Source organism: Gavialis gangeticus, unplaced genomic scaffold (assembly GCF_001723915.1).
Source record: "Gavialis gangeticus isolate Ggan-Ray unplaced genomic scaffold, GavGan_comp1, whole genome shotgun sequence".
Taxonomy (NCBI): Eukaryota; Metazoa; Chordata; order Crocodylia; family Gavialidae; genus Gavialis; species Gavialis gangeticus.
The window spans coordinates 6,222,187-6,246,488 of NW_017729023.1; the positions used below are offsets into that span (position 1 = coordinate 6,222,187).

At 42.4% G+C, this 24,302-nt stretch overlaps 1 protein-coding gene across 3 annotated transcripts in view; it reads right to left on the reverse strand.

Moving 5' to 3' along the window:
• The window catches only part of SLC4A4 (solute carrier family 4 member 4), a 363,621-nt gene that overhangs the window by 25,321 nt on the left and 313,998 nt on the right, over positions 1 to 24,302 (reverse strand). For all 3 annotated transcript variants that reach the window (XM_019516767.1, XM_019516766.1, XM_019516765.1), the window contains exons 15-19: positions 17,519 to 17,707; positions 12,087 to 12,200; positions 11,038 to 11,199; positions 2,908 to 3,086; positions 682 to 754 (exon numbers count right to left, since the gene is read on the reverse strand). In XM_019516767.1, the coding sequence (XP_019372312.1) occupies positions 682 to 754; positions 2,908 to 3,086; positions 11,038 to 11,199; positions 12,087 to 12,200; positions 17,519 to 17,707 (717 nt within the window). The remainder of the gene's footprint in view (positions 1 to 681; positions 755 to 2,907; positions 3,087 to 11,037; positions 11,200 to 12,086; positions 12,201 to 17,518; positions 17,708 to 24,302) is intronic.

A 24,302-nucleotide genomic window follows, 5' to 3' on the forward strand; every position in this document is an offset into this window, starting at 1 on the left:
AGAGAGAGAGAGAGAGAGAGAGAGAGAGAGAGAGAGAGAGAGAGAGAGAGAGTGCTTTCAGAGGCTAGATCAGGCAAAAACTATCACTTCTGTCTGTGTCCTAAGTTTCAGTGATATCGTCAGACTGCATGGAGTCACTCCAGTGATGCAAAGCAGGATGTATATGATGTACACATTTACATACACATATGTACGCATATCATAAATTTAAATAGCCTTTTCTTGACTATACACCCACTGGATGCTCTCCACATGGCAAGTACTCTGGGCTACCAACCATGTTTCCAGAAGGCTCATATAAGCTCTCCGAATGTGTTTACAATATCTTTTCCATGGGAACACATAGAAGGCAGGTGCATAAAACGTAAGATGCAATGCAATGATGATGCATATAAACATTTAAGACAACTCTTTTGTTGACAGAACTAAAAATCCCAACCCTGAAACTTCTTGGCAATAACGTATCAAGCTACAAATATGTAACTTTTCATCCCCCAAAAGTTTATTTTTAATCTTCCGCTAAATTATAAAACAAGATCAATAATTCTCCCTAATCTCCTTTTCCATACAATTATGATGACAGTACTTTTAATAGCTTAAAAAAGTTGACCTGGTATTGTATGGTTGGTAGTTTGCTTATTTGCCTGTGTCCTAAGGATAAAGAAGAGAAAAAGAATTTACCTTCAAGATGGGAGCCATAAAAACCGACACACCAGTCAGAACGAACACAATGATACCAGTTACCCTCTGTTCCCTGAAACCAAGTCAGAGAAGTTACTGAATCAGCTTCTGCTTTATTTCTAGTTTCCTTTTTTTTTAAGTCACAAAGAGAACCCCCCCCCCCCCCCCCTTATTTGTAAAGATCAATTTTTAGGCGATATTTTCAAAGATGAGTGGCAGTAGTATGCCAGCAAGTTCATGCATGCATACATGCACATGCCAAAGAATAATCTGCACCTCTTGAAAATGCAGAGTACACACATTGGATGAATCCAGATGTGCAGGCACGTGACGTTCATGACACCACAAACCTCTCTGCGGCACCACAAACTGCACACCTGGCATATTAAAACGTGCCTTGTGCTGCAAATTTGCCACATAGGGGAACAATTTGCTACTGGGAAATCCCAATAGTAAAAAAAACGACATCACAAAAAAGCACCACAACACATGCTCCAAGAGCATGTGCCAGCAGGCACGGAGGCTCAGTCCTCCCAGGAGATGCTTTGGCTGCTGCCCAGTGTCTCCCCTCCTCTAGTTGTCCCCTGGCTCCTTTAGTATGTCAGGAGCTGGGAGCAGCAGGGAAACAGCATTTTCTCTGAAGTGGAACATTTTGCCCTGCACCAAAACCCACGTGAAGTGGTGCATACAGCAACAAAAAGTAGCAGCATAAATTTGTCCCCACTGTATGTACACGCCCCAGCATATGGCAATGCACCCATTGGGGTGTTTCCCTCAATACCTTACTTGCGAAGACAACAGCTGCATACTTTGCACTGTTTGCACCCATCTGTGAAAATCTGGCCCCCCAATGTTGTTTAAAAACTGAGACTGATCCCTAAAGGCCATTTTTCACTTTGGCAACTGTAAAGCAAGCTCAGCGGTAGTAGTGAATCTATAGAGTGTTACCGGTCAATACTGAGAAACACGTTTAAATGTTTAACATAAAAAATCAATTGGCAGGCTAAATTCTATACATATTACTGGGGTGCAGGTTGTAGCCATGTTGGTTTTAGGACATAGGCAGACAAAGTTCTTTGGGTCAATCTGATCTCTTTTATTTGACCAGCTATTCCACCCAGGAAAAGCACACCAACTGCAGAAGCTTCCTCAGCTTGACGAAGGGTTTTTAAACCTGAAAGCTTGCAAAAACATTTTTTTCCAACTATTTAAGTTGGTCTAATAAAAGATATCAGATTCACCCAAAGAACCTTGTACATATTATTGGCAATCTGTGTGATAAGCAAATTGACAACAAATTGTTTCTTATTGAGTTGTGCATTAGCGGCATATTTTGAGTCCTAATCTTAATATTTTGCAATTCAACACTTCAGATAAATATCTTTCATTGAGGGAAGGAACCACAGATGTCTATTCTGGCCAGCATAAGGGTAAATTCATAATCTAATTAATCTTAAAGTTTGGGAATTCAATTCATATTGAAGTACCTAAATATCTGGCTGTAATTTTCACAAATGCTGAGGCTCCTACTGAAAGCACTTCAGACAACTTAATTCTGTACCTAATTAAAGAGTTAATTACCTCATTAAGTTGAATTGGTTGCTCTAGACCCTACAAGTTTGATTTTCTTTTTTACTACTGTATTTGCTTGCATATGTCTATCCTAATGCCCAACTACAAAATTATCTGTAATAAAATTATGCCCTTCCTCAAGGCTTGGGAAACATGCTCTAAAAATTCTGGATAAGGTGCACAAAGATGAAAGGGGATTCAGCTGCAAAACACTGGAGAGTTATGCAGCTAAATCCCTTATGATACTAAGAACAACTCAACTTTCCTATTTCATGCTCAAAGCTGTGAAATAGTAATGGATATCTATTAATGAAACTTTACAGGACCTCATACTGATTAAAATTCATTATGCAAAAGCTTGTCAATTTTAAGATATGTTGAAGGGTAATGAAATGCATAAAGTCCAACACAATAGGGTGTATGCCTGTCATACACGCACACAGAACAGCTTAATTTTTTTTCCTTTTAAGCAAAGAACATTGCAGAAAAAGAACAAGAGCTTTAAGGAAAACTCAGAGGAGCTGAAGACTTGCTGTAAAACTGATAGCCAGTTTCTCTGAATCACTGCTGTTTTTTATGGTAGGTCATTTAATCATCTGAACACTGAACTTTTAGCAAGCAAGGCAGCTAAGGTCCCTCTTTGGTTTGGCATACCTTACTCCCAGAAACTTGGGTTGTTCTCCTGGCGCTGAGGTTTCTGTCTCCATCTTCAAGCTGTCAATGTGTGCAATGGAGATCACAGTAGCAGCAACATACCAAGGCAGGCCCATGAAGGAACAGACAATCATCAGAACAGCCACCCAAAACAAGTCCAAATGATATCCAGCACCTTTCTGTGGAGGGTGACAGGTGACAAGTGCAGTGTTAAAGTTAATTATTCCAGATGTCTTGGGGAACCCAGTGCTCTCTCACAGCTTGCAAGAAACAGCCAATGTGTCCAAAGCAAACAGCAAATCAAATAGATTTAACAGCAAATAGATCAAGCAGCAAATATCAACAGATTATTGTGGGGAATGACTTAGCTTGATTTGAGTGACCCAGCAAAACTGAGGAGAATATGGCATGATACTCTTTGGAGGATAAATGATCGATATAGCTACTGAACACGTGCAGTTTAACCGTAAGCAGCCTAGTAAGCAGTTTGGATGGAGATCCAAATTGTAAATCTGGCAATTTGTATGCCTTTAACTATCACTGCCTACACAAGACACACATGGATAACAATTTGGAGGGTGTTACTGAACATGATCAAGCCCTTTAACCAGCACTATGATGGAGTACATCTGGATAAATCCAGCTCTCAGCTGAGAACAACTGTAGGAAGTAATATAAACCAGAAAAAAACTAGGCTGGACAAGCACCAAAGCTTGACAAGAATTTTAACAATCAAAACAACATTTTGTACACCTCCCAACAAAAATATATTGCCTGAATATATTCTAGGCATAGTGTTTCAAAGCTCCTCCTGTCCATCTCAGTTCATGTTGTAAAATTTGTATTTATACACATACACACAATTTCATATTGGTATTTGTCTAGGTAAAAGTCCCAGTTATTTTATTAGGTAACATGGCGAGGAAGAAAACAAATGCACCAAGCCCCTGTAGCGTCTATGAAAATAGAACTGTCTGTGTTCACAGTGTGAGGTAGTTATAGCAAGAAGAGAATCTGGAAAGTGTTAAGGCGTGGAAAAATGGTCCAGAAAGCAGGATCACAGCTTGTAACAGAGCATTAGCTGTTACACTACAGATCGTATTACAAATATACAGGACATGTCTCTTCACAGAGTGGAAGGCCAGGATCTCACCTGCTGCTTCTTACAAGTCTGATCCTTGTCTCAGAAATCTCATTTAGGAGGAAGCTTAAGCAAAAAAAAATCTATTAGTGTGAAGGAAAATGCAATGGGCAGTGTATGCCTGCACAAGCAAAATTACTCATTCCTTCAAAATCTGTCAGAGGAAAGGCAGTGCCAAATGACTATCCAGACAGATACATGCCAGGGACTGTCTCCTTCCTTCCTCTTGTTCCACGTTGTCTGGACACTGTACATCTGCAGCTCCCATTAGCCTCCATGGGTTTCATGAATACTTGGTACTTGTGGGAGTCAGGCCTTCCTCTTTGGGAAAGTGGCAGTTGCCCATAATCCCACACTTCTCATGCACCCGCTCTACCTACCCAGCAAGTCCTTTTGGCTTGGAAACATCCTTTCCTTTGGCGTAAACTACTTTAGCAGTGCTTGCCAAATTATTTCCTCTTATTTTAAATGATTGCCCAATTTACCCCTTAGTAAAAGCAGTCCAAAGCTAACTTTTAATTTTAAGAAGCTATTGGGAAATAGCCATGGGCATAATCATTTTCTGATACATGCGTGATGGCCACCTTCAGTTCAAAGGGTTATAAAAGCTAGACTGTGTCTGTTAAAAGCCAACACTGGCCATCAGTTATCACACTGTGATATATGAAATCCTGGACTTAGAGCAGAAAAGAACTGCAGGATTTAGCTGCAATAGGGGAACTGGTGGCAGTCACTACAAAAATGACCACCATTGCAACCATATCTTCATGGACATCCAGATATGTTCCCAGTTGTTGAGAGCAACACAAACAACCTAGAGCATTGAAGCATTTTTAAGGAAAAAAGTGGTGTAAGTTGGCCAAACTGAATTAGAAAGAGCTCAACCTCTTCTAATCATTTAATATGAGATGTCTATGGAAATAAACTTTGAGAAAACTGGTTATTTTACACAATGAGAAAAAAACAGGAGCATAACTAGTGGTGGGCAAGTGAGGCATCAGCCTCAAGTACCAATTTAGAAGATGTACAAGAAGGGTAGCCCCTGGGAGCCTGCACTGCTGCCTGCAACACTGTATGAGCAGCCCATGTCTGGGGAGCTCATGCCACCACCATAACGGCAGTGGACCCTGTGCAAAAAGGTTAGCACTCAGCACCCCGCATCGCCCAGCTCAGGGCACCAACGTTCTTACTTACACCTCTGACCAAAAAAAGGCTTCTTTTAAGCAATATGTACACACTAATCACAAAATCTATCCTCTAATCTATCCTCTAATCACAAAAATAAGGGATAAGTTTGAGAAAATGAAGGGGGCATAGAAGAAAAGCTTCTGTAAAATAAAAATCTAAAAGGGCTATATTAGGAGTTTGATAGTTTAAAGGAGATTAGATGTTTTGACATCTGTTAAATTTGATTTTACTGGAACTAACAGGTGAGTTAAAACTTACTCTACCAGGGAAAGGCACCTAGCTAGACTTGAATATTGTTCATTGTTTGTGCCCTGCATATATTTGGTAACCAGCAAGCAAAGTTTCAGACAGTAGGTCAATAGGCATCCAATATTTTAACAAGGTACTCGCACCAAAATTGGCCCACTTCTCCTTACAATAGATCTGCATATGGCTTTTTTTTCTGAGAGGAACTAGAGAACCTATTGATTTTCTCTTCCCTCCTCAACCTCATTTACACAAAACCCACATTCCTAAAATCAGAAACAAAGAAAGTGAATTTTGATATTAAAATAGCCCCATGCTGAAATATTTATATTTTGTAATATAAAAATATATGGAGGGTTTTGACACAATAGCATTTTGCCATTTCTGTTAAGTAAGCATTAAAGAATTGAAGCAACATCCTGAGAAAATGCTACAGTGGATATTCCCTCCTACTTCTTTTTTTCTGCCCATCAAACGGTTGTTCTCTATCTTTTTACACTAAAGGCACCCCTCAGAAAAAGCCAGCTCTTCAGTTTCACTCGGGGTTTTTTCATTACAGAAAAATAATAGAGCAATTCTTCTCTTACAAAGAACTCAGAAAGACCACAACAGAGTGTTTTTGATACCATGGATTCCTATTTGAAATCTCTGGGTTTATCTTGTGAATCATGTATAGGTGTTTGCATATCACGCAGTGCTAACCAGGGTGCCACAGCACCCTGCTTCAGAATCACTAGCATAAGATGTAACATAGTTAAAGCAAAAGACAATTTTGCTCTTCTGAAATACTTTAGTGAGCCCTGGGGCAGTTTCTCCAGCAGGGCTGTTTCAGCCTTGTCCAACGTAAAGGTGCATCTCTAAGGGAAAAATATAACCCAGTCTTTTCTTCAATCTGGTGGCAGTGGCTTCTAAGAGAGACCACCACTTTGCTAGTTTTTATCATCTAAGTAGCAAACTCCAGCTAAAGGGTAAAAATGTACATGGAGCCAAAGAGTCTGGCGTGGCCAGTCTTGTAGCCACCCTACTGGAGGCCAACCAATAAGGAAGAGGTGATATGAACATTACCCTAGGGTTATATTTCTTGGCAAGTTATCTACTGCCTTCCCCAGGCTTCCTCCTGATGCAGATAAGATAATTTGGTCTGTGCAGCACCACAAGCCCCAGACTGGTGAGAAGAGACACTCTCTGAATTCATAATTGGTTCAAGCCACCTAGCTGCATGTGAAGAAAGAACACACGCTCTAATGCAGGGGTGTTTAACCTTTTTAAGGAGTGTACCCCTTCTGGGTAAACTTCTGGCAGAACGGGGCGGGGGTGGCAGTGGCTGGATGCACACCAGGGGTGGCTTCCATGAGGCAAGGCAAGGTGGTGGATGGCAGCAGCGGCTGTGTGCAAGTTGTTCCCCTCGCACATTGGCTGGCCAGGTGGTTGTGCCTGCAGAGGGAAGCCACTGCCCTTGCCCCACCCCCGGCCCTGCTCCTGGGAGGCGGCAGCGCAGGGTGGTGGGTGGCAGTGCTTCATCCCTGCCCACCTGCCTGCTCATACCCCCTAGTCCCTTTCCAAGTACCCCCGGAGGTCTGCAAAACAGGCCCTATTCAATTTGGGGCATGCAAAATGGGCCTGCAATACTAGGAGTATATGAAACAGGCCCTATTCAATTTGGATTCGGCCGAATCAGGGACAGGTGATTTGGAGAATCAGCGATTCGGCCATAGACACAGCTTTAAATGTTTTTTATACATACCTCTAGGTACCAGGCATGGCTTGTGAATGCTGTGATGGTGGGGTGGATGAAGCATCCCACAGGAGGGCCCCCCCATGCTCAGTAGCAAACCTGGAAATGGATTCTTCCAGTCCACTTCCAGGTGCACCAGGGAGCGCGCAGGGAGCCCCCCGACAGCCCCCCACCTTGATGACTGGCCGTGGGGGGATCCCTGGTACCCCCCAGACTCAGGAGGCACCAGTTACTGAGCCGGGGAGGCATTGGGGGGGTCCCCCTGCACGCTCCCCAGCAGGCCCAGAAGTAGACCGGAAGGGCTTCTGGTCCACTTCTGGGTTTGCTGCAGAGTGTGCTGGGGACCCCTCACACTCCTATGGGACACTCCATGCACCCCAGCATTGCCACATTCACGAGCCGCCTGGTATCTTGAGGTATGTAGAAAAAACATTTAAAGCTGTGTCTATGTCCAAATTGCCAAATCTTTCCGAATCTCTCTGAATTGATTTGGAGGGTTCTGATTCAATTCGGAGAGAATAAAGGGTCACCTGATTTGAGTTATATTCAGAGATTTGGCCAGCAAATTGGGCTGAATCACCTCCAAATTGAATCAGGGACCAAAGCTTCGCATAGCCCTAATGCGTACGTCCGGTTGACAACCCCTGCTCTCATAAGACTATCTGGGAGCTCTTTCAATTAATCACTCATATATTTTTTGCTCAACTCAGTTTTATAATTGTGTTAATTTTATCAGACTCTTCAAATTGAGGTTAGAAGAAAAACTGCCCCTTTCAGGAAGATGCATATAAGATATAACTATGTGAAAAGACTGGACAAGATGAGCAGGAAGGGATGTTCACCTCACTAAAGAAATGAAGACTGATACAGTCCAGAAGCCTGCTTCAAGCCAGACCAGCAGTCAGTGAGCCAATGTTTTGTCATCTAGATCCCTTCAAAGGCCACTTTTTCTTTAAAATCTTTCCTTTACCCCTACTATTCTAACTTGGTCCTTTAGGTCAACAGGAGATTACTCTTAAATCTATGTGTTGTTACACATTTCCAACCATTATCATAAAAATGCAAACAACCACCTCTTCTTCAAATAAGAACTGGCACAAGAGCCCCTAGCTAAATGGCTCTCAGTATTATAGATGAGATTAACACCAAAACAGTGACCTCAGCATTACTCTTGTCCTGAATCAGTCGTCATTCCTACAGTTTAGGTCTTTTTAAATGTCTCCTGTCTGCAGGAAGGGAGAGTCCTTTTTACAGCAACTCAATATTATTTGGTAAAATTCACCCTTCAGGGCCAGCAAAAACCCTACAGAGCCATAAGAAATTGTTAAGGGTCAGCATAGAAAGTTTATTTTAAAAACACTGCAACACACAGTGTTGTAAAAACACCATTCACGAGTGGGGATTTTGACTCTTATTTTCCTTACTGTGTCTAAAATTCCTCCACAGTTTATTCTCCTGCATTCTGCACTAGAGCAAGAACTTTTCAGCCGCTAAACTGTGGTCTACTTACAACATACCAGTCAAGACTGGGTTTCCTGAATCATCCCAGATCTCCAAGGCCCACATTTTTAATCAGGCAGCCATACCCACATGCAAGTTCACTATGGGTTAACAGATATACAAACTCACCTTGTTGCGAACACTATAGTTAATCACAAATGATTTTTTTTGTGATAACCATATTGTTAGCAGGGGCCTGACAAATCTAAAGAAATATTGTCCATTTTGATAAGGCAACAGAAATCCTGGATCAGATGCAGTAATCCAATGTATCAAAAAAAACATCCTCTCAAGTCTCAGGTTTCACTTCTATATATCTGAATGAACTAACCCCACCTCCGCAACTCCATCCTTTACTTTTACCAAGTATAAGATCTGGAAGGCAAATGTAGCCCTTATCTTTCTGCACAGAATTCTAGTAACTGCTAAGTTAATTCATATACTCTTCCAACCTGAAATGGTTGGATGGGAAGATGCCATTAACCAAGCCTACATTCAAGATCAGAGCAGGGTGGAAACAAGTCTCTCACTACAAGGAAATCTGCCAAGCAGCTATACTGTAGGTATTTGTAACATGCCACAATATCCTCCCCTCAGATCACTGCGCTCCCAACACAACCCAGAAACTCAACTCATTATGGTATATCCAGAAGCCAAGTGGTCCACAGCCTGAGTCTTTGATAGACCACCTGTATTTTCCTGTGAGGATAAATACATGCAAGATTGAGAGGTGCTTTTCTACTGTAATGATGCGAGGTGCTTTTCTACTGTAATTTCTACTGTACAGATGAGGAATTGAGATACAGAGGCCAAGACCCAGATCTACACTTATATTTAGGCACTTCACTGCTATTCCCATGGGAAATCAATGGAGGTTGGGCTGCCAAATACTTTTGCATGGCTCTGGGCCTAAGTTACCCACCCAAAGAAGTCTGTGGCACAGCAGAGTACTGAACCTTAATCTTCCAAGTTTTAGGCTAGTGTCTTAAGCACTGGCCCAGCCTTCTTCCTGGCTTTCTCCAAGTAGGGCCTGGGGGGTCAAGGTAAAGAGACAGGAAGGAGTTCAGTTCTTAAAGGATGGCTCTTTTTATTGTTATTATTATTACTATTAGCATTTATTAACTTGAATTCTGCCAATGGATAGTTTCTCCACCACGGGAAATATCTACCAAGGACCTTTAGTAATAACAGAGAGCAACACTGCTGACAGTAAAGACTGCTTCATTCAGTGCCTCCTTTGACAGAAGGTGCATACAGAAAAGATGAAATCTTCCACAGCTGCCCCTCTGTCTTGCACTTAAGAAAGTGAGGTTCATCAAGTGGTTAGGCAAAGAAAACGATCTAAGAGGAGAGGAAAACAATGTGCCACCCTCATTCCAAAGTCTGTTTGACAGGAACACCTTTGTAACAGGAATGTCCCTGTTGCAAAAGATCTGTAGGACATACCTGTCCTCACGTAGGGTGAGAAGGGCATCTATGCAGAAGGAAAATCTTTTTCCTTTGCACTGTGCTCTCACAAGCCCCCTCTCCTGCCTGGCTTCTTTGGCATTTCCTTGTGGGTAATGATGGACAATGCTGAAAACCAACAAGACAGCACCTAGACAAACATCCACAAATGAGAGTTTTGGGAATAAATGAGTTCTAAATGATAACCATCAGAACCTTTTGCAATTAATCAGGAGTTTGTATTTTTAGTAGTGCAGGCCCTGCAAGGAACTCAGGGTTCAAATTTAAGAGGCACCAATCTCCTGCTGGGTAGGGATTCAAAAGTGGCTAAGCAGAAATGTCTCCTGACAGAGAAGGGCTGATGTAGATGAGCTGCTCCAGAAGGACCATCCCTGCCAGCTAAGCAGTGGATAGAGTGCTGCCTCCAGATGCCTGGCCCTGACACTATCCCCATCTCTAGGGCAGGCAGAGTACATGGCCAAATGTTAGATATACCAGATTGGTGCTAGTGCTAAGTCTTTTTGCAGGAACTACTATTAAGGGTCAAGGACTTGGCTTCTTATATTTATATTCCTCTTACTCAACACTGAAATCCTCCTGAAATCAAAATGGCACAGTACCTGGAAGAACATTTGGATTTGACCCACTAGCCATGTCTTTGCTTCACTAAGAATTTACATGATGCTTGAGAAATACATACTGGTGACTGCTTTCAGCAATTCTAGAAAACAATCCATGCATAATTACACCCAAATAATAAGTTTCTGACACAATGACTATCTCCATTCGTATTGCAGGCTCCCTCTCCATCTCTCTCTCCGGGAGAGTAGGATTGTCACCTCTTTGCAGTCATGCAATCACAAAAGGCACCAACCTTAAGTTTATGTTCTTTCCTGTTGACGATGACAGCTGTGATTTGCTGGTCCATGAAGATAAGAATAGTCACCAGCAGGGCAGGGATGGCAGCTGCAAGGTAAACCCACCAGGGATTTCCTCCAAATGGTGGAATGAACCAGCCTCTGTGGGGACTGGTCGGCTGAGTGGGCAAAGACAGGAACACATAAATCAGAGCAGCAACATGTTAATAATTTTATCCCCGCAAAACCACATTCACACAGCAACAGTGCTCAACACTGACATGCCAAAACTGGCCAGTAGAAGATTGCTGAGGGCTTAATCCTGGACACCCGTGAACATCAGTGAAAAATGAGGACCTGATATAATGGGTCATATCTTGCAACCTTTGCTTATGGTGAGTAGTAGCCAGAGCCACTTGCTGGTGGGGGGATGGGGGTGGCAAATCAGGGCAACTGCCCCAGGCCCCGTGAACAGTGCAGTACAGGCCCTGCAGACATTGGCACATGCTGAGGGTGCCACCACTCTGCACAGCCATCACGTGCCACTGGCTTCACACTCCCCCCCTGCATAGGCTGATATGCCCCGGGCCCCATACACCCCTAGGGTCAGCTCTAGTAGTAGCTATTGTACACTATAGTAGTCTATAGGTCCAGGCTGTGGAGACTTTTTCTCACATCCATGGACATATACAGGCAGTTCCACTAAAACCAGTGGGACCACATGTGGACTACCAATGACAATAGGTGGAACAAGCATCTGTCCTGCTGAAATCAGGGAGTGATACAGTTCAGCATTATCTGGGCAGAAGTACTAGTCTGTCTGTTAGAACATTTATCAGCAGGATTGAGTAGAAGACATTTTGTACCAACTGAAATGAAGTTAATGGAAAGGATATCAATTTGCACATCTAAACAAATATATTTGTAACTGTCTGAGAAAACTAAGCCTTTCTGGAGAGCTTACTTTCTTAGGTAATTGACAATATAATACCAGGAGACAGCTAAACTTTACACAAGGTACAGAATAAACTGATAGTGGCCTTTTCAGAAAAGACCTTAAACATACCTTAAATTCACTTGGCACAATTAGTTTTGGTGTATCCACACCTACCAGAGCATCTATTCCACAGAAAATTAGAATGGACAAGATAATGGCAAAGTCACTGATGAGCTTCCTGGCCTGAAACAAAAGACAGAACAACAATAGCTAGTACACTGTAGAAACAACCATTTTGTTCGTGCTTTGGTTCCAATCTGATGCTCCCGCATTTCCCTTGCCATAGAAACAATGGTGCACTTTGTAGTCTGATGTCATATTTTAAATGTGCTCTGGTACTTTATTACACTGTCTGAAAGTCAAACAATTAAGCCTAACTAGAACTGCAAAAATAATCCCCAGGAAACAAGAAAACTTCTTTTGCGGACAACTGCCACAAGAATTTTCCCAAGCTGTCTTACTGATATTCTTCTGTTTTGCAGTAGCCAACAATCCCCAACACAGAAGACTACTTACTTTGGAACCATTTCTGAAAAAGCTACAATACAAACTTATCAAGGAAAATGGTCTTTTGTTTAGCAAGAGGCTTTCTTAGATAAGACACACTGGAAGACAGAGCGGTGAGAGATTTCCTTTGCGGATCTCCGAACAGCTTTCTAAATGAGATGCAAGATATTCATGGAGATTAATACACAGTAAGGCCTTTATTGGTAATGCTGTTGATGTCATTTGTCAGCTGTCAGTGTTAGATGCAAGCTAGCAGCTAGGATTAATAAGGTTGAGGGACACTGTCTTCATATGGAATGCATCTGGCACTGCTTTCCAAAAGGCCAATAATTTCAAAAAGGAAAAAATGCAACAATAAATAACTTCCACATGCTCAAATGAAATAAATAAGCTATGCTGTCTTTCAAGCAACACATCCAGTCCCTCTTCAGACTATGTGCCTCCTCCTATTCAGCCTGATGCACAACCCAACACATAGAGTTCAAATTTAGGAGAAGAGCCTTGTGAGAGGATCCCAGAACATTGCAGCTCACATTCAAGTGCTGCCAGGTAAGGCATAACCTCCAGCAGACAGGAAATGGATTTTCCAACTTAGATCAGCTTCTCTTCCAAAAAAGGCTTCAATAAGCTGATTGTAGGTTTTGTCCAGATATCTATTCATCAGTTCTTCAGTTTCATTGCACAGCAAGTTAATGTTACTCTGGTCCCGCAGTCCTACAGGTATTTTGTAAGAGTGCCAGTAAGCAGGCTGACAAGCTTCACAGCATTCTGCTTTGGGGGAGAGAGGCTTTTCTGTGCATCCTACAGGACAGGACCAAACAATTTATGTGTAGCCTTAAAGTGCAGCTGCAGGGTCAGATTTGAGAAAGAACTTAGGCATGTGCTTATGTGCAGCCCTATTCTGGAACGGTGCTTAAGGACATGAATAAGGGCCTGAGTGGCTGTAACACTGACTCTTCTTAATGATCTTCTGCCCAGGAGAGGGAGGAAATTATTTTGGTCTTTATAAAATACTCCAATCATTTCAAATGAAAATTATACACATAATTAAAAAGGAGAAGCAAGATTGAGGGGAAGGGGGGAAAATAGGTAAAGAAATACAACATGTATCCTGGATTGCTCTGTTTCAGAAGGGATAAGGTTATTTATTTATAAATTGCTTCACTGGGTGCAACTACAAGATAGTAAAAAGCCAGGTGCTCCCCAAAAAACTTACTCCTGTTGCCAGATCTGACAAGCACTCATTACTTTGCCTAGCTTCACTACTGCTTTCGTCCTGCATGGATACTGCAAGATTCAAGGAAGACCTTGCATTAATCTTCTCTTATTTACCCAGTCAAAAAGTCAAAGATCCTTCCAGTCTACTGATGTATTGGGACCAGTGTGCTTAAGGCAAACCAGTTTCTGTAGCTAATGGCACTCACAAGAGTAGTGCAGCCAGCATCGTGTTCTGGCTGCATGTGACTCCATAACCTGAATGACCGGTTATGACACTATAACTTGCTTCCACCTCTTAAGGGGGAAGTCATTTATTTGCAAACATATTGTCTTGTTTCAATATGGAAGAGAACATGCTGAAATTGCCAGTGGTTTCACTGGGACCAAAACAAGCACACACAGAAAGGGTCTGACCACGAGAGAGCTACCAAGAATCTCCAGCTCTCAAGATATAGCCTACCAAACTTCGATTATCCGAGTATTTATTTGTATCATCAGTAAATGTGTAATGTCCCATCAAAGAGGTGGAAATATGGCAGAAGACAATGGTGTTTGGAGGACTTGTTTATTAAGCCTTGACTAGCATAAACTATAAGAACATACAAATGCAGCAAGGGAAGTTTAAGTTAGATATTAGGACAAACTTTCTCACCAGAAGGATAGTAAAGCAGTGGAACAGGTTACCCTGAGAGGCGGTGGAATCTCCAGCTTTTGAGGTTTTTAAGATCCAACTAGACAAAGCCTTGGCTGGGATGATCTAGTTGTAGATGGTCCGGCTTTGACCAGAGGATTAGACTAGATGACCTCCTGAGGTCCCTTCCAACTCTAATTTTCTATTATTCTATATAAATTTGATTAAAAAAAATAAAACCTAATCAACATAGTTGAATAGGTTCTGTGCATTTCAACAGTGACTTTGCAACCACTAAGACTTGCGGCCACTTCTTTTTAGATTGAAGGACTAGACCTGTGTGTTGAATTATTAGTGCAACCAAGTTACAGACAGTACTTCTGTGACATTTTCAAACACTGTTGGGAACTGAGCCAATAAACAGGTTCAGCTGAAATATGTGGGCTTGCCTTGCTGCCAGTCAGATTTGTGTGCATGGGTATATGTTTAAAAGTCCTTTGAGTCTTCAAGAATAATTATCAACAAGGTGAGGCTTTTATAAGCATTTTTTTTTAATCCATCCTATTCACACTGACTTGTATACTCACAATAATTGACAGGGTTTTCATAATCTACTCCCAACACTGTCAATGCCAGGTATTCAAAAATTGTGAATCAGTCTCAAAAATCATGAGATTTTATCAAAATAATGAATTTGAGGCTCTTTTGCTTCCTGGTTTCTGGTTCTTTAGGGTTCATGTTTTCATTCATTTCTCTGCTATCATCACGTTTAGACACTGTGAAAGCTGGGATTCTCATGCAATGACAAGATTCCCAAGAGTTGGCACTATAAGAAGAAAAAATCCAAATATCTCAGAGGTAAAACCAAAGAGAGGTAGAAAAAACTGACTCATTTTCTTAAATATGATTTGATTTGCAACAAAAATGGGATATTTAATATTTAACTATAAACACAATATAGCAATGAAGATGTCATATCAGACAGTAAGCAAAGACAAGGAAACCTGAGGCAGGAACCTAAAAAATGAATCCAATGACATCTTCAATTCGGATTCAATAGGAATCTTTAATACTACTCAATTCTTCTTTATGGCATTAAAACAACAAATAAAACAAGCCACTGAAGTGAAAAGAAACTGAAGACAAATACTCAATCTGCATGCACTGTAGTAACTCCACTGAAGCCAATGGAACTGTGACAACTTGATCCACCTGAGAATCTGATCTGCAAAATCTAGCTGGACAGATTTTGGTCCACTTTTTAATCCTTTTGTGTAACCTTCTCAGAATTGCTTCTATTGGGCTTCTCAGGGTTTCATAGTTGTTAGGGGCTGGAAGGGACCTTACACATCATTGGGTCCACCCCCTCTGCACATGGGCAGGAAAGACTGCTGGGATCAGATGATCCTAGCAAGATGGGCATCAAGATGTTTTTTGCAAATTGCCAGGGTGAATGACTGTAGCACCTCTGGGAGGAGCCTGTTCCAAACCCTCAGCACACAACTTGTAAAGAAGTTTTTCCTTATGTTTAGCCTGAAGCAATCTTCAATCAGTTTGTGGCCATTATTTTTTGTCCTCTCCTGGGGGGCCTTAGTGAATAAATGCTCCCCCAAGCCCTGACATATGCCCTTGATATACTTATAGGCTGCCACCAAGTCCCCTCTGAGTCTTCTCTTCTCCAGGCTGAACAGTCCCAAATCTTTCAGCTTCTCCTTGTATGACCTGGTCTCTAGGCCTCTAATCATGCATGTGGCCCTCCTTTGGACTCTCTCAAGCTTCTCTACATCCTTTTGAAGTACGGGTCGCATAGGTACAAGAAAATCAGGCTACATTCCAGCCTGAATGAAATTTGTTTTCTTTTCATTAAAAAGAATAAAAAGTTCCCTTTTAATGTTACATCACTGTAAACGTCAGCCTATCATAAATTCTAGTGCAGGCAGAATGCTACGGCGGACATTCTCAGCAAACACCTGTTTTGTTACGGAGAGGAACCTGAAACTAGCATGTCTATTTTCTTTTCAGTCTTAGCTCTTGTGAAATTAGGAAAGGCTGGATCTTGCCAAAGGCAGAAGTCACCATCCCATATATTGCAAACTGTGGAGAACTGGGGTAGGACTTTTTCCATGTGTTCCCTTGCCTTCAACTGTTATGATAGGTGTAGCTGGGAAGACAAAACAAGCAGCTTTTGTTCACCCACCTTGGCTCTGTATGAGTTGGCTGCAAGCCTGGTACACAGCCAATTTAAATCAATGGGAAGCTTTCCATTGACTGCAATGCGTTTTAGATCAGACCCTACAAGAGTAAATGGAATTAGGGCTGATACATGTATACTATGAAATATTCAGGAAGTGCACTGCAGCTAAGTTAATACTATCTACCTAACCTTTACACTGACTTTTTTGATCATTCAAAGTTGGCAACCTTAACTTTGTAAGGCTTCCAGGTTTTCCTCTGAAGACAGACAGCTGAATGACTCAATAGGTTTATAGGGAATTAGGAGACATAAGACTTGTTAATGCTGTACAAATAACTTCATTTTATTTAGGAAAACTGTTAGCTTATGTATTGACTGCACCTCCGTGACATTTGATGAGGCAATTTGTATTTTTGTGTTTGTGCATACCACCCAGGACACTGTGGATCACCATATTATCTACCTATGTGGAGGGAAACAGCACTCAGCCTCACTACCAGGGCACTAAAAATGGCTATTTGAGAATGCTGTTGGTTCAGTAATCTGTTCTGGTGAATTCTTGATGCTTGAAGCAAAAGGGTTGAGGAGACATGCACCAGCAAACAGTACAATAGTACAGATCAGCTCAAAAGCCTTGTCTATATTTAGCTTTATTACCACTAAATATCCCAGACAAAACTTTCAGCTCTTTTTCTTCCTTACATGTGCCCTCCATAAATTGTAGAGCTTAAATGTAAGCAATTCTGTTACTTGCCTAAGCTCAGTAGTATTTTGAAAGACATATCTTCTTTCAACAAAAAGAGAATGCCCTCAGTGCATAAACTTGTAGAAAACCTTTGCCGCTCTGTGCTGCAGGTATAACAAAAGGAAGATTTGCAGACAGGGTTACAGTACTGTACGTGCTCCAGAGGAATAAGAAAATACACCTGTGTGAGGAACAGAGATACTTACAGTGGTTGGGAAATAGCGACTGGTCTTGAATTTCTTCAGGGCCATGGAGCAGGTGTAGGTACCAAAGAAGAGGATAAAAGACATGAGGCTGATATCAGGTACATATTTGCAGTTATTGCCTATAAGCTTTCCTCCATATTTCAAGCACTCCTTCTTTGCCAGAGATGACCAGTCAATAGTACCGTTGAACTAAAGGGGAAAGAAAACATCTCATGAAGCTGAGCTCTGTCATGTTAATTCATGAAAATAGCAACTGGAATGGAGAATCCTCTGCTACCAAGCTACAAGCAAAGGATATGAATCTCTGCAGCTGTGTGCAACAATATAAGGCCATTGACTGAGTAGCAGGGGAACATCAACTGGGAAGTCAAAAGGGTATGCTTTAATTAAACAGCAAGACAAATTCTGAGCTCTCTAATATGGATTAAGTAGAAATGAAACCTTGTGCTAGAGTCACTTTGCACAGCTCCTTGCAGTTACCCAGGAGGTGAAGAAATCTTCTCCAACAGGTTTTTTCCACACGTAACGTACACTGTTGATACCAACTAATAAAACAAACACCTTCACTTCATCTACATCTTTTTCCACAGGGGTAGGAGATTGAAACCCCGCTCCTACCTCCACTAACAACACTGTCAAGTTGGAGAAGAGAAGTCTGGAGAAGAGAAAAAACAGAGGGGATTTAATAGTGGCCTTCAACTACCTGAAGGATAGTTACAGAAAGGATGGAGCTACAATGTTCACAGTGGTGGCAGATGACAGAACAAGGAGCAATGGTCTCAAATTGCAGCATGGGAAGTTTAAGTTACTTTCTCACTAGCAGGGTAGTAAAGCACTGGAGTAGATTACTGGGAGAGGTTGTGGAAATTTCATCCTTGGAGATTTTTAAGACTCAACTAGACAAAGCCTTCGTTAGAATGATTTAGTTGTGGATGGTCCTGCTTTGATCAGGGGGTTGGACTAGACCTCCTAAGTTTCTTTCCAACCCTAACTTACTACGATTCAGCTTTCCTCTGTACTGACCAACACAGGTTAAGCTTTACTTACTGGCTGGCCTGGTGCAGAACCCAGCTGTATAGGTTGGCCTGAGACTTGACCTTAACCCTGGATTTTGTTGTCTCTTGCTCAGTCCGTTCTCCTGCCACCCACTCCTATCAAACTCCACTTCTACTACATAAGGTACAACAATGGCCTTTCAGTAAGAGAGTCTCTGGGTTCCTCCTCCTGAGACTTCTTCATGCATTTGGGCAGTAAGAGGCTACTGCGTCAGAGCAGCTGTGGGTTGCATTGCAAAGCAGCACTGGTCTCTCGGTAACTGAATTACAAACATCTCCTTCATACTGTTCTCAATTTTCATTGGCCTGGGCAGAAAATTAATGAGCTACTGAAGTATAATTAATTCTGGGTAAGTTGTAGTTCTACTGTTGCACTTGTAGACCCATGGCTGGGGGCTGGGCAGACTTATTATAGTGGCAACCCCTACTCACCATATCAAAGCATCGTCAAAGGATATATGTGTCTTTTCAAAAGGACAGCATTGCCATCTGGTGTCCTCACCACATTCTGGTGGTGCTGCCACTCTTTGGTCCATGACTGCATATTCATCAGAGTTACCCCTGCTTATTTCACAACTAACCTTCCATGAAAGTCATTCCACTATCTGCCACCTGTGGACATGATGAACAGCAGTACAGCTCTTCGCCGCAGGAGGAGGAGGTGGAAGATTTTAGACTCTCAATGGCTGTGAAGGCAAATGAAGGCTGCACTGGAATGAGATCCCCTGTTGTCTTGTTCTCCTATTCTGTCAAGAGCCATGTAGAAGCTGATGTGCAGCAGCTTCTCCACAATAAAAGAAGTCAAGCACAGGCATCTTCCATGAAAACAGTTTTTCCAGCACATTCCTCAAGTCCTTTGGTGACCAGCTAATGGAGACAGGAGCAGGACTGTGAGATCTGGAAACTCCTAGTCATGAACTGGCATGAAGGCTGCAGTTACAAGGTCTTCTAGCACGTAGATGCAACAGGAGTGTGATTTGGCAGTTGTAACTATGACTGAGCAGCCCTCTTCAGGATCCAGTCTGCTCATGCCACATGAGGAGGAGACTAGAAAAAGTGCCCTAAACATAGTCTGTCTGCCTTCTTCCTGACTAGATAGCTGTACCCAATGAGATCAGATTACCATTACTGAGGTAAAAAATACCAGCAAAGAGACACCATCATTTTCAGGACTTGGAACCACTGACAACCCTAACAGTCAATGTCCAGAGTCCCACACTGCAATTGTGGCCCAAGAACTCAGGGGACACTACACCAATGTAGCTCCATTGAGAGAGACCCAGCAAGCGGGAGATCGGCAGCTCAAAGAACATGGAGGAAGCTATACCTTCTTCTGAAAGGGTAAACAGGAAGGAGAATGCCAACTTCACAGAGTTGGTATTGCCATTAAGAATGAACTCATAAACCAACTCAATCAGTTCCCTATCAAAATTAATGAGCACCTCATGACTCTCCGTCTTAAACTGGCAGGGACTCAATATGCCACAGGCATCAGCACATACACCCTGACTCTTGATGTCACCAACGAAACCAAGGAGGAATTCTACACCGACTTGACCAAATCCTTTCTGATGTTCTGGAGGGAGATGGGTTTATTCTTCTTGGTGATTCCAATGCCAGAATTGGAAGGTATTCTAACCTCTGGAATGGAACCATCAACAAGGATGGAGTAGGAAAGGTCAACTCCCCCTCTTGACCAAATGTGCAGATCATGGACTCACCATCACCAACACTCTGTTCTTCCAGAAAAACAGGTACAAGACATCATGTCAACACCCATGATCTAAGTATTGATACCTGATTGATTCTTGTCATCCATCCCTGGGATCACAAAGATGTCCACATCACCTGATCTGTGCTGGGAGCTTATGGTTGCTGCACTGATCACTAACTTAGCCACTCAGTTAGATCACTCAAACTGGCTCTCAAACAATGGCTGCAAGAGAAGCAACGCCAATGGCAGATCAGCATCACTCAAGGACCCAAGCAAAAAGAGACCTCTTCCACCAGTGCCTCAATGAAAAACTGGTAAATTCAAACCAACAACAATGGGAGAATGTCAGCAGTATGTGCATAGCCCTCAAGGCCAGTGTCATCAGTGCCTGTGAAGAGACACTTGTATTCTCTACCAGAGAACATCAAGACTGTTTTCATGAGAATGACTGGGAGATCCAAGGGCTGATCAATAACAAGTACAAGGCCTTTTGTACTTGGCAAAATGATACCAACTCCAAGCAAAAGAAACTGAATCACCAACAAGCCAAGGCAGAGGTCCAAAGGAGGAACTGTCATATGAAGAACAAATGGTGGAAAGACAAAGCTAAGGAGATTCAACATCACACTGACATCCATGATATGTGCCATTTCTTCAGTTCTACCAAAGCCATCTGTGGTCTGAGCACTCAGGGACCAACCCCTTGAGACCTAAGAATGGAAGAGAACTGATCAAGGAAAGGGGAGCCATCAATGCCCATTGGAAGGAGCATTTTGAAGACCTTCTCAAAAAGAGACTCTGTTGTTGATGACAGTGACCTCAACTCCACCTTGCAACACCCAGTCAGAGATGATCCTGGAATCCCTCCAACCCTTGACAAGGTGAAGAAAGCCATCAAGCAGATGAAGAATGACAAGGCATCTGGAGCAGATGGAATCCCCATAGAAATATTCAAGCAGGGAGGAGGAAAGGAGCTCACATCATAGCTTCATACCTTCATCTTCAGGATCTGGAATGATGAAGGAATCCCAAACAACCTCAGATTGCCAAGACTGCCATGACTCGGACAATCTTCAAGAAAGGGAACAAGTCCAACTGTGGAAACTATAGAGAGATTGCCTTGCTGTCCACCACATGAAAGACCATTGCAAGAACCCTCCTGAACCATCTCCTTCCACTTGCTGAAGAGCTACTTCTAGAATCTCAGTTTGGGTTTAGAGTATCAAGAGGCACAATTTGACATGATCTTAACAGCTCATCAGCTGCAGGAGAAATACCAGGAACAATATAAGCCTCTCTGCATGGCCTTCTTTAACCTCACACAAGCTTTCGATTCTGTCAGCTGAGAAGTGTTTTGGAGGATCCTTCTGAAGTACAAAATGTTTTGGAAGATCCTTCTGAAGTACAAATGTCCACCAAAATTTGTCACCATTCTCTGCCTGCTCCATGACAGTATGCAAGCAGTGGTTCTCAGTAATGGAACTATCACAGATCCCTTTGAGGTTAAAATGGGAGTTAAGCAAGGCTACATCATCACTCCAACACTCTTCTCAATATTCCTTCACATGATCCTATATCTGACCACCAACAATCTTCCAGCCAGAGTGGAGCTAAACTACCAAATGGATGGTAAGCTGTTTAACCTCAGCCAACTCCGAGCCAAAACCCAGACCAATCTGTCCACAATCACTGAGCTCCAGTTTGCTGATTCTGTAGCATGTGCTCATTAGGAAGCAAACTTTCAGGAAATTGTTGACATCTTTACCAAGAAATACAAAAAAATGGAACTGACACTTAACATTTGGAAGACTAAGGTCCTCCACCAACAAGCTCCTAATGAACAGTCCCCAGCTCCAGTAATCCAGATCCATGGTGAGACTGTGGAGAACTTTGAGTATTTCCTGTACCTCGGAAGTCATCTCTCACAGAAGGCTGACATTGACAAAGAAATCCAACACTGAATCAAATGTGCAAAGGCAGCCTTTGTACTCCTGAAGAAACAGATGCTTGAAGACTGCAACATCAGATCCGAAACCAAGTTAATGGTTTATCAAGCAGTCATGTTCCCCACCTTGCTGTACAGAGCTGAGACATGGACAATGTACAGGAGATATCAAGTTGTTGGAAAAGTACCAGCTGCCTCCAGAAGATTCTCCGAATCCAGTGGGAAGACAGACTCACCAGCATCCTCCTGCAAGCAAACATTGTGCTTACTGAAGCAACGATTAGACTCCCGAAGGAAGTTTTATTCTCCCAGCTCAGCCAAGGCATATGCTAAAGAGCAGGGCAGAGAAAATGGTTCAGGGATATCCTCAAGGCCAACTTTAAAAAATGCAACATTGGTGTCAATTCATTAGAGAGTATTGCCCAGAACTGCCCCAAATGAAGGAAGAGTCTGCTAAGGGATCTCAGTACTTTGAAACCTCATGACAGTAACAGGGGACGGAAAAGCAGGAGCAGCAGAAATAGTGTGTCGTGGACCAAATCAAGAATCCAGCGCCATCCACCCCACATGAAAACACGTCCAAGCTGCAGTAGGGTCTGTCAATCCCAGATAGGCCTCACCAGCCATCTTCAGACACATAGATAAATCATGGAAGACAACCATCCTCAACCGAGAGGGACTACCAAACAAGAAGAGTTCTACTGTTAAGCCAAGCTGGCCCTCACACACTCCTAGTCTTATGTTGAACACAAGGCTATAGTTCAGTCCTGGATCCCTTCTATATATTTACCATATTTATGAGAATCCACAACAACCCTGACTTTAAAATGACCCCCCCCATAATTAGGTACATTGAAAAATTATAAATTTGTTGTAAATTATAAATTTAATATAAATTATAAATTTGTTTTTCATATATAGAATCTAATTATTGGAGGGGCACCTTAAATTCATCCCCACCATTGCTGTAGTGAGAAAAGTAGTGGCAGGGGGAAGGCAGTGGGGGGACAGTTGGTAGGGGAGGTAGTAGGGATGGGGGAGGCAGAATTGAGGGCATAGGCGAGGGGCCACCACTGGGGAGGTACAGGGGTGAAAAGAGACTGTAGCAGGGGGAGATGAGGGAAGAGGCTGGTGGGGAGCAAGGGACCAGGCACAGGGGCTGAGACAGTGTGGGGACAGGCAGCAGCTGTGGCTCCAGGTCAGAGTTGGAACCAGAGATGGAGATGGATAAAATGGGGAAATGGGAAGAAATAAAAAACCCTCATCTTGGATTTGAGTAAATAAGGCATTGTAAGACTTCAGGTTACCAGCTTTTGTAGACTGCACAATATACAGAAAATACCATCACACTCTTACCACAAAGTGTATATCCCCCTGTTCACAATAAATTGCCAAAGGCAAGGATGCAAAACACAATTCTCCTTTCTGACTCTGTATCAGGTCTCATCAGGCAACCTGCCCAATGTATGAAACAGAGAGAAAGGAATATAAATGTGCACATAGAGCATTAGAATAAGCTTGTGATTCTCTTCCCAGCATGTGTAGTGAAAGCTGTCATAATGGGACTCGGTCCACTCAGAATCCAGTCAAATTTAAAAAAAAAAATTAAAGGTTTCAGTTGTCTACACCTGTACTCCAGCCTCCTGCTAATTTTTAGTTATAGAAAATGTAGGCATTTCTTATTGCAACAGCAAGCATGGGAACGTTCCAACTGGAACATGATCCACAATAGGTTCACATTCCCTTTAGCAACCCACAAAAATCAGTTGCTTAGAAGTGGAATAGTGAACTAAGAGGTCAGTTAAGCCTTACTAGAAGCCTTGGCATGCATTAAAACTGAAGGCTACTTACTGCTGGTGGGTATAAGTATATACAACCATGATATACTATTATCTCCTATATGAGGCATATAGACTAATATACATCTGGTGTGCCATGAAACTTTGAAAGCTGATCAAGTTACGCTGGGAAGCTGCTCACATCAAATTTCAGCCTCCTCAGCAATTTTTGTGAATCCAGAAAGCTGCAGCTGAACCAAGGCATGATTTTGCTGACACTAATGGGGAGAGG